This window comes from Rana temporaria, chromosome 13, assembly GCF_905171775.1.
Source record: "Rana temporaria chromosome 13, aRanTem1.1, whole genome shotgun sequence".
NCBI lineage: Eukaryota > Metazoa > Chordata > Amphibia > Anura > Ranidae > Rana > Rana temporaria.
The window spans coordinates 66,049,002-66,060,513 of NC_053501.1; the positions used below are offsets into that span (position 1 = coordinate 66,049,002).

Sequence of the window (11,512 nt, forward strand, 5' to 3'; positions counted from 1 at the left end):
TAGGGGGAACCGCACGTCATTTTTGTTTTAAATTGACGGCGGGGTTCCCCTGAATATCCATACCAGACCTGAAGGGTCTGGTTATGGATATTTAGGGGGAACCGCACGTCATTTTTGTTTTAAATTGACGGCGGGGTTCCCCTGAATATCCATGCTCAGTAAAATTAACGTCCGTTAACATAACGGACATTTACGGAGACATTTACTAACGTCCGTGCGCCATAGACTTCAATGTTAAAATAGAACGGACGTTAATATATCCGTTACTTGCAACGGACAAAAAAATTGACAAAAAAATAATGCAAGACCCGTCACATATTCCGTTATAACTAACGTCCGTATGTTATAACGGACTATTACGGATCTTTACGGAACATAAAAAAATCCCACAGACTTTAATGATATTTTATAAAGGACGTATAACTTCCGTTTTTTAACATTATCTGACGGATTTTAAAACGGATTATTAAAACGGATTTATTTTGTAGTGTGAAAAGGGCCTAAGTGTGATAAATCAAACAACTGTAGGGTTGAAACAACTAATTGATTAATTGACAACTAATCGATTATGAAATGAATCGATTACAATTTTCATAATCGATTAATCGGCCAGTAACATAATGGGGTTAAAACAACTAAAATTAGCCCTTTATAGTACAAAAAAGCAAAATAGCGATTTTGGACTGTAAATATTACTTTTACTGTCCCACAGTAAAAAAAAAAAAATGAACCCCTTACAGTAGCGATTATTTGCTCTTTTTGTACTTATTTTTGTTTTTTTAACCCCCATTATGTTACTAAACATCTCAGGCCGGGGTGCTTTTTGCAGAAACACACTACAGTTCATTTACATGTTTTCCTATGGGACACATTCACATCCATGATTTTTTTTCAACTGCTGCGTATTTGGAAAGGGCAAGGACTTTTTAACGCAAAACGGCGCTATTTTTATTTTTTTGGTTCAATATACTTTAATGGAGAAGCTGCAGAAAAGCATGTAATGTGTTTCTGCGGCAATTTGTGTTTTGTAATCTGCCCAACAACAAATTGGCCCAAAAAAATGTTAAAATGTAATCTCTCCTGCAGCTGTAGGAGAGCTCCAGCCCTCCGCTGGTCTTACTTCAGACCCTGTACTTTCTACTTTGAACCAATGCATCCAGCTTTTTCCCCAACAGCAGAATAAGGAAAGGGGGGTGCCCTGTGATGTAAGGGAGAGTGGGGGACTCAACTTCTGATGGTGGGGTGGCTCTTAACATCTAATGTAAAGGGGAGGGGATGCGCTGGACATCTAATCTTACAGATACTAACGGCCCTTTTGAGGGCAATCATAATGCTGATGCGGCCCACAATGAAATAGAGTTTGACACCCCTGTATTAAGTTGTATGTGAAGAAAAAAATAAAATGAAAAAATGTGTTTGGCATAAAAAGTAGGGAATGTTGTTGTTTTTTTTGGGGTGTTTGTGCCCTGTTAGGGATATTTCCCCTAAATTTTTCTAAAAGGACACACTTATTTTACCTAAAAATAATAAACGTGCTCCAAATCTCCTCTTCTGTGGTTCCCCACCAGTGCTCTCTGCTCCTCTTCTGTGTCTACCCCTATAGCAAGTTGCTTGCTATGGGGGCAGAGGTGCGACTTGCTCCCGAGCCAGGCTGTGTGCATCCATAGACACACAGCGCAGCTCAACCCCACACCCCGCTCTTAGCTCACAGAATTTGCCAGCAGCGCTGCCTTAATATCTAGGGAATGCAGGAAGAGTAGAGAGCCACTATAGAAAGACACGGTACTAGATCAAGGACTCATAAGCGGGCAGAGGGTGAAATTGCTACCGAGAATTTTTTTATCTTAATTCCCTGTTCACAACAGAGCAACTTGTGATGCGATTTGAAAGGTAATATTGCATGACAAGTCGCACCCTATGGTCGGCAATGGCACTGTTCAAATTGGTGCGACACTGACGCTGCAGTGCCGCACCAATTTGAAAAAGTAGTTCTGCACAACTTTTCGCAATTTCGGGTGCGACTTGCAAAGACATTTGTGCATAAAGCCACACAGATGTCTTCCAAGTTGCACCTGAAGTCGCACTGACATTCGGCTTTGAAATGCGTGCGATTTCAGATGAAGTTACACAATTTCAAAACCACAATAAATGTGAATGGAGGGCTAAGGCATGGAATAGCTTAAAGTTAGATGTTATAACTTTAAAACCACTTAACCTCCCTGGCGGTACGATTCCTTCTGGTTTTAGGTGCTGAAAGCGGTACAATTATTTTGCATGGAAATTTGGCGTTATTTATTTTAGGCCTGCAATTCTTATGCCGCGTACACTCGATCATTTTTCAGCATGAAAAAAAAAAAAAAAAAAAAAAAAAAAAAAAAAAAAAAGGATGTTTTTCGTCATGTAGAAAAAACAAAGTTTTTCCAACTTCATCATTAAAAAACGACGTTGCTCACACACCATTGTTTTAAAAAAATGCTCTAGCAAAGCGCGGTGAAGTACAATGGCACTATAAAGGGGAAGTTCCATGCGGATGACGCCACCTTTGGGGCAGCTTTAGCCGATTCCGTGTTAGTAAAAGACGATTCGCGCTTTTCTGTCTGTTACAGCGTGATGAATGTGCTTACTCCATTACTAACGCTAGTTTTACCAGAACGAGCACTCCCGTCTCATAACTTGCTTCTGAGCATGCGCAGGTTTTTAACATCGTTTTAGCCGATACACGATCATTTTTTACAACCCGAAAAACGGCATAGTTTAAAACGTCGTTAAAAATGCAGCATGTTCGAATTTGTTTGTCGTTTTTCAGAAGCCGAAAAATTATGTGAAGCCCACACACGATCATTTTAAATTACATTTTTTTTAAATGCCGAAAAATGATCGTGTGTACGTGGCATTAGGCATAACTCACTTAAATCTGTCCAAACAAAGAGTCTAGTAGACAACCCGGGTATGATAAAGTTTGAAACAAAATCATACATTATAATTTAGTACAAGAACCTTTTTCTAAGTCGGAGCAACTTGAGTCGCTCCTATTAGAACGGTTCCATTGTACAGAACGGAGCACGACTCGTCAGACGGCTAAGTCGCCTGACGAGTCGCGCCTGAGTGAACCGGCTCTAAGGCATCATGTACACGGGACGTTTTTACAACCTCTCCTGAATGATTTAACTTGACAGACAGTAGCCCACATTTGAAATGCTGCTAAACTCAGCTTCTGAACCCATTTTTTACTTCCTTTCTACTAGAGAGTAGGGTCTTCACCACTTTATCAGAAAGTCCTTTGGCTTTTAAGAGGTCTTCCTCAGAAACCAGGCCGTTAGGTGTAACCGGTCTGCTTCCGGATGGTTTACAAGGTCCTGTGAAAGTAGGTCCCTCCTGAAAGGTAGTTTCCACGGAGGATTTGCGGCTAAGTTTAGGAGTATCTGAAACCAAGGTCTTTTTGGCCAGTAGGGAGTAATCAGGATTAAGTTGGTGCTTTCTTCCCTGAATTTTCTCAGGACTAATGGGATTAGCGGAAAAGCGTAGCACAGCTGGTAATGCCATGGGTGGGCTAGCGCATGCCTACCGCCTGGTCCTCTCTGTGAAGAGAGAAGAACTCCTGAACCATTGAGTTTTCCTGACTGGCAAACAGGTCTACTTGTGGTTGCCCCCATTCCTTGGAGTTCATTGTGAAGATCTCCTGGTTGAGACTCCATTCCGCCTTCACTATACTTTTTCTGCTTAGAAAATCCGCTAGCAGATTCTGAGACCCTTTCAGATGGACTGCTGATAGGGAAGTCAGGTTTAGCTCTGCCCAGGACAAGAGCTGATTGGCTAGCTCCATGAGGCCTCTACTCCTGGTTTCCCCTTGTTTGAGGACGTAAGCCACCGCTGTCGTATTGTCCGACAGGATCTGTACGCGACGCCCCTTCACTGCTTGTTAAAAGGCAAGGAGACCCAGGAATATGGCTTTTAGTTCCCTCCAGTTCGATGATTTTTTTGTTTCCGCTTTGGACCAGGTTCCTTGTGCGGTCTGACCGTCTAGGTGGGCTCCCCAACCCCAGGAACTCGCGTCTGTTGTTAGACGTTTGTCTACAGTATAGGGAAGACCCAGGAAAGGCCCTTTGTCAGGTTGGTTGAGTCTCAACACCACCAGAGTGCTCGTTTTACATTTGATGTTAGTTTGAAGCATTTTTCTAGCGATTCCTGGTGCGACCAAGCCTGTAAGAAATTCATCTGAAGGGGTCGGGAATGCAATCTCGCCCATTGGACTGCCGGAATCGAGGCCGTAAGCAGACCCAAAACTGCCATAGCTGTCCGAACTGAAATCCAGAGATTTGTCTGAACCTGACTCACGGCGGAAAATACCTTCTCCATTTTTTCCTGTAGAAGAAACATTTTTTGAAGTACTGAATTTATGGTGTAACCCAGGAACCTTGTCTCCTGTGTTAGATCTAGATTTTATTTTTCTAGATTTAGCAACCAGCTTAGACTCTTGAGATGAGTCTGCGACATTTAAAGGTTTGTCACAACCTGATCTCTGGAATCCGCAAATAACAGAATATGGAATGACCGAGATCCCCCTCAGTTTCAGAGGTTCCAGGGTTTTCCGCCATTATTTTTGTGACAATCCTGGGGCAGGATGAAAGACCGAAGGGAAGGGCCTTGAACTGGAGATGCCAGACAGTGGTCCCTAGGTTGATGGCCAGGCGAATAAACCGTTGGGAGGCCGGTGCTATTGGTACATGAAGGTAGGCATCCCTCAGATCCAGGGATGCCATGAAGCAGTCTGGGGTTAACAACTTTGTTATGGAATGAATTGTGCCCATACGAAAGTGTTTGTACCGTATTGATTTGTTTAGGATCTTTAGATTCAGAATCAGACCGTATTTGCCTGAAGGTTTCTTTACTAAAAATATGACAGTAAAACCCCCGGCCCTCCTGTTGTTTCGGGACTTGGACTATTACTTCCTGTTGTATCAGATCCTGTAATAGGCTCATCATAGCGGAAGACTTTTCTTGATCCCGTGGGAGGGCTGTAACATAGAACCTGCTCGGAGAGCATTTTGAAAATTCCAGACTGTACCCCTTAGCAATAATATATTTTTTACGAAGGGATTGGGGACATCTGATTCCATTGAGGAAAGAAGGCGGACAATCTTTCCCCCACTGAAGTAGGATTGTCACTTGTTTTTAGGGGTTTGGTCTGGGGAGATCTAGAAAGAACTGCTGAAAAGGACGAAAATTATTTTTTGAAGTCTGTTTCTTTTTATCAGGAAAGGCCTACTTTTTATCGGCTGTTCTGTCCAACACTTTTTCCAGATCTTGACCGAAAAGGAAATCACCTGAAAACGGTAGGCCGCAGAGTTTGATATTGGAAGCCATGTCCCCTGACCAAGTTTTTAGCCAGACTGCATGCCTGGCTGAGTTCACCAGTGCTGCTGATCTCGCCGCCATCTTGATTGACTCTGCTGACGCATCTGCCATATACTTGACAGCTTTTAATATCAAGGGAAAAGATTCCAGGTCTTTTCTTGGTGTGCCTGCCTCTACATGACTCATCAGCTTCTCCACCCAACATTCTATGTTTCGGGCGGGTTTGAAACTGGCTGATGTAGAATCCCATGCCTTTTTAAAAAGGGAATCTGCCCTTTTGTCATTTGCGTCCTTCAGGACCCCCATGTCTTCGAAAGCAAGGTCTGTGCGACGTGAAAAATGTGAAAGCTGCATCCACCTCCATCTTTATCCTCAAAGGAAAATCTTCTTTTAAGAGTTTTAGAAAAGGGACCCCTCTCAGGATCTTTCCACTCTTTTTTAATCGTGTCCGACAGGACTCTATGAACTGGGAAAACTTTCTGTTTAGAGTCGTCCAGACCTTGGTACATCTTATCATGAATAGATAATTGTACTTTCTCCTCCTGAATATCTAGAGTAGTGTAGATTGCTTTCAGTAAATCGTCCACTTCATCTAAGGATAATTTATATCTGGAACCTCTGCCATCATCTTCCTCCTCCGAGTCCCTGAGAAATGGAAGAGTACTAGCCCCTTCGTCCCCCTCTGCTGGTCTAGATAAGGAAACTTTCGGGCTGGATGGTGATTGTTGGGGTTCCGTCTGAACTACAAGACCCTGTGCCAGTAAAGATTTGACTGAACTGAGGGAGCTTGTGAGTTCTTGTACTGAGGAAAACAAATCTTTATACTGTTGGGATGCTTCTTCCTCAACCAAATTCTTAATGCACGATCTACACATCGCCTTTTGCCATGAATCTCTAAGGCCTTGTACACACGATCGGACAAAACCGATTAAAATGGACTGAAGTTCAGTTTCATCGGTCCAAACCCCACCGTGTGTGGGCCCCATCGGTCAGTTGTCCTTCGGTCCAAAAGAGAACTTGCTTTAAAATTGAACCGATGGACGCCTAACCGATAGGTCAAAACCGATGGTTAGTACGCAAAAGCATCGGTTCAAAACCCACGCATGCTCAGAATCAAATCGATGCATGCTTGGAAGCATTGAACTTCATTTTTCTCTGCACGTCGTTGTGTTTTACGTCACCGCGTTGGACTCGATCGTTTTTTTAACTGATGGTGTGTAGGCACATCAGACCATCAGTCCGCTTCATCGGTTGGACCTTAGAGGATTCTTGCAGGAGGGACACTTCCTTGGTGGGTCTAAATGCTTAGTTTTGCCTACAGATTTTTCCTGCAACGAGACAAATAATCACAATCACCTTTTTTTTTTTTTTGTTTAAAAAAAAAAAAAAGAAAACACCCTATTAGTGTCTTACACCACCACCAGCAGAAAGTGTCCCCAGTGAAGAAAGCAACCACTCCCTTAAGGCTACCAGGACCGAAAGATATAAACTCCTGTCCAGTAGCCACAGGCTCCCTCAGGGAGGAGGAATACATACACAAATACACAAATACAATAAGCCCATAAGGAATATAATAAAAGGTACCACTGTACCCCTCTTACCTGGGCCTGACCGGTGCTTGCAGCACCTGTATCCACCGTCGCTGTCAGTCTCTCTTCCATGTTTGCAGAGACCGCAGCGGGGTGCAGAATTTTCCCCGAAAACGGAAGCGCCGGTCAAAAGACCTGTCCCCTGGTCACTGCGTTCCAGGCGCTTGGAACCACGAGCGCCACGCCCCCACAGGAAGCTGCGTCACCGTGCACGACGTCACCTGCCAGCCGGGACCCGGAAGCCGACATGCGGTATACGCCGCTGACCAGCAACGACTCCCGCCCGACTACCAGAGTCAAAACCACGGCCTCCAGGTACCATGACACTGCCTCCTGTGGGTCCATAGCTCCACTGAGCAGGAGCGACTGGGGATTCCGGAGCACCCCCTCTTGAGATAGGGAGGGCTGGGATGGTCGCTGCACTCCAGGCAGCACAAAACAAAAGGTATGCCTGCCCCCTCCAAGCCTGGAGAGAGGGTAGCTCCCTGGTTCCTCATGCTGCTTCCACCATGGCGGAGGAAACACAATAACTGAGGCCATGGTGGAAGAGGAGGGATTTAAAGGTCACATGTGTTTCCTGAAAAAGAGGCGGAGCTGTGCTCTCTCCAGGGTTGTCCTGAATGGCGATTTGAGAAAAAAAAAAAAAAAACACACACTGCGTCACTCGTTTGCCTCTTACATTCACAGAAATCGTAGTATTCTTTCCCAGATGGCAAAGTGTTCCGTTATTGCAGGAGGGGGGGGGATCTTGTCATTCAACTGGCCATCCTCCATTCACAGAACGCTTTGTACTCTGGGAACGCATACTACAAGTTTTATAAATGGAAGGGGCAGGCAAGCAGCACAACTCTTTCACACTCGCAGCAGCTGACGTTAATCCCTAGAAGTGCCGACAGATCAGCATTGTGAGAAGGGCCCAGCAGCAGATGTCTACACTATGCAGCAGCCAGCAACACTTTAATATATGCAAGTTAGGTGCATTTTAGGATACAAAATGCAATTGTAGCCAAAAAGCAGCCAAGGAATCCATCAACTTATCCTCTGTCTGACCCACAAACACCATGGTGCTACACAAGTGATCAGTTATGACACCAGCCATTTAAGTGTTCCTAGTCCTCACCGACTGCAAGAAGCCCGTCAGCAAGCCTGGGTCAATCATATATACAAGGAGCATGTATAGTTGCGGCTGTGGGGCATGGATTGCCACAGCCCAGTACAGTGCCAGCTTCCTGGTGGGCTCAAACCAGGATCAGAACATACCTTAGTTTAATCCTCCCTACCTGATGGGTCAGTTGAGAGCACAACCAATTGTACAGTTATTCACAGCATGCCTTAAATTAGAGCTGCACGATTCTGTTTAAAATGAGAATCACAATTTTTTTGCTTAGAATAAAGATCACACGATTCTCGTGGTGTAACATCTTCTTTCACATTATACAGAAAAAAAAATAAAAAATTGGGCTAACTTTACTGTTTATTTTTTTAATTCATTAAAGTGTATTTTTTTTTTTATTGTGTTAGAAAAACCGCTGCGTGTGACAAAATATTGCAACAACCACCATTTTATTTTCTAGGGTCTAGATATCATGTTTGGGTGTTTTCAAGTAATTTTCTATCAGAAAATAATTATTTATTACTTGTAAGCAACAAATGTCAGAAAAGGTTTGGTCTTTAAATGGTTAAACTTCCTTCATCTACAAGCCGGAGTTCTTTCCTTTGATAAAAGAACGAAAAGATACAGTAAAACCTTGGTTTGCGAGCATAATTTGTTCCAGAAACATGCTTGTAATCCAAACCACTTGTATATCAAAGCATTTTTTTACAGGGTATAAAAGAGAAGAGAAGCACCTCTAAGGGTAGCAATAGGTTGCTAAATGTTGTACCTTCATTAGGGCTGCATCTAACGATTATTTTCATAATCGATTAGTTGGCCGATTATTGTTTCGATTAATCGGATAACAGCCTTAAAAAAATAAAAATTTGCATTTTTTTTTTTTTTTTTGGGGACAATTTGTTGTTGGGCAGATTGCAAAACACAAATTGCTGCAAAAACACATTACATGCTTTTCTGCAGCTTCTCCATTGAAGAATATTGAACCAAAAAAAAAATAAAAATAGCACCGTTTTGCGTTAAAAAGTCCTTGCCCTTTCCAAATACGCAGCAGCTGAAAAAAAAATCATGGATGTGAACGTGTCCCAAAGGAAAACATGCAAATGAACTGTAGTGTGTTTCTGCAAAAAACAGAGGTGTGAACCCGGCCTGAGCTGGACAGTGAACCCGGGTCTGTACACCATGCGTGTGCAGAACACCTCAAGGGTGCAATATCGCTTTTTACAGAAAATTACAGCACTGCAGATTGAAAGGGAAAGGTCATTTTTAATAACATTGCAATACAATATGACTTGAGTTACACTATATTATTATATTTCACTATGCTATTCTTTTGTCCCATGAAAGTGGCGTTGCCCTTTAAAGTACCATCCACAAAAAAAAAAAAAAAAAAAAATCAATGAACTATTCCTAACCCCTGATGTCATAATGACATCCCAACTCCCCCCTTTTTTAAAATCTTAATTTCATGATCTACTATTATTCTTTTTTTATATTTATTATTTTTATTCCATGGTGGTTAGTAATTTAAATATTACTTTGGGAGCGATTTACTACATCTGACGCACACAGAATGTGGTACAGCTGTGCATAGTAAACCAATCAGCTTCTACTTTCAGTTTATCCAATTTTGCTTTGACAATAAAACATAGAAGCCAATTGGTTACTATGCAGAACATCACCACATTCTGTGTGCACCACATTTAGTAAACCTCTCCCTTTAATTCACACTAAATTTGTCACATACCTGAAGAAGGGGTCCTGCGCAACCCCAAAACGTCACTGCTTTCTACATTGTTTAATAAAAATAAGACGTTTTCACTTTACTGTAAAAAAAAAAAATAAGACGTTTTCTCAGAGATCCCTGGTGTGCTGGTGGCATATTTTTTACATTTATGCACATGGTTGCAACACAGTAGTGTGCTGTGGCATTTTGGGGGCTAAAACAGGTAGGTGGTGACATACTGCCCCCTCATTGCCTGTCAAATGCCTCTGAAAAGTGATTCATGGTCCAATAGCTTTTCAGAGGTTTTTCACAGATTAACGTTGGCTGTTCAATGCAAAGTATCCTGTTTTTAGCTGTCAGAAAACTTTGCACTTAATAAAGTGTGTGTCCATCACTACTGAGCAGCACAAACAGTTCACACTGCAGGTGATAGGCTTGCAGGCAACCACCAGTTGTGAACCCAGCTGTAGTTGTGGCCCCTCAGTACACCATGGTGGTCACCCCAGCTGCAGTTGTGTCCCCTCAGTGCACTATGGTGGTCACCCCAGCTGTAGTTGTGGCCCCTCAGTGCACTATGGTGGTCACCCCAGCTGCAGTTGTGGCCCCTCAGTACACTATGGTGGTCACCCCAGCTGTAGTTGTGGCCCCTCAGTGCACTATGGTCACCCCAGCTGCAGTTGTGTCCCCTCAGTGCACTATGGTCACCCCCGCTGCAGTTGTGGCCCCTCAGTGCACTATGGTGGTCACCCCAGCTGCAGTTGTGGCCCCTCAGTGCACTATGGTGGTCACCCCAGCTGCAGTTGTGTCCCCTCAGTGCACTATGGTGGTCACCCCAGCTGTAGTTGTGTCCCCTCAGTGCACTATGGTCACCCCAGCTGCAGTTGTGGTCCCTCAGTGCACTATGGTGGTCACCCCAGCTGCAGTTGTGGCCCCTCAGTGCACTATGGTGGTCACCCCAGCTGCAGTTGTGGCCCCTCAGTGCACTATGGTCACCCCAGCTGCAGTTGTGGCCCCTCAGTGCACTATGGTGGTCACCCCAGCTGCAGTTGTGGCCCCTCAGTGCACTATGGTCACCCCTGCTGTAGTTTTGTCCCCTCACAAGCTGCAGCACCCCGCCCCCTCCTCATTACCCGAGCTGTGACGGGCAGCACCATCCTCAGATACTGGAGCCATTCTAATACACGCAGTGCCCGCTGTGGCTCCTCCAGGCTAGACACATCCAGCAGCTTCAGCGGCTCCGGGCGCTCCATTCCTCGGTAAAAAGCCGTGACAATCACATCTGGGCTCTGCACACAGGTCTGCCAGGGACTCCAGCCCTTCTATCGGCAATCGTCTGCAAAACCTGTCAAGCCCACAGATCGGCGCAAGGAGGAGGTGTGGCTGCGGAGTGGAGCTCCATGTTTGACAGGAAGCATGTGATCTAAAAGAAAAAAAAGGTTGCGTGGAAGACACATGCTTCCTGTCAAACGTGGAGCTCCACTCTGCAGCCAGACCCCTCTCTTTCCCGATGGTATCTGGCTGCAGACTGTGGAGCTCCACTCACTACAGGGAACATGTGACCTCCACAGCTTTTTCTTTTAATCAACTTGAACCCTTTCACTGCCAGAGTCGGTTTTTGCATCTTCTGCTCACATGTTTAACTGCTTAAAGTGGAGGCTCCCCTAAAAATAAACTTTTAAGATTAGATTCAGGCTCATTTTGTCTAGGGGAATCGGGTAGTTTTTTTTAAAA

At 44.1% G+C, this 11,512-nt stretch overlaps 1 protein-coding gene across 2 annotated transcripts in view; it reads right to left on the reverse strand.

Moving 5' to 3' along the window:
- Positions 1–11,149, reverse strand: part of HEATR5A (HEAT repeat containing 5A) — a 132,304-nt gene extending 121,155 nt beyond the window's left edge. For both annotated transcript variants that reach the window (XM_040332881.1, XM_040332880.1), the window contains exon 1: positions 10,912–11,149. In XM_040332881.1, coding sequence (XP_040188815.1) covers positions 10,912–11,031 — 120 coding nt within the window. In that variant the 5' untranslated portion in view covers positions 11,032–11,149. The remainder of the gene's footprint in view (positions 1–10,911) is intronic.
- Between the last annotated feature and the right edge of the window lie 363 nt (positions 11,150–11,512).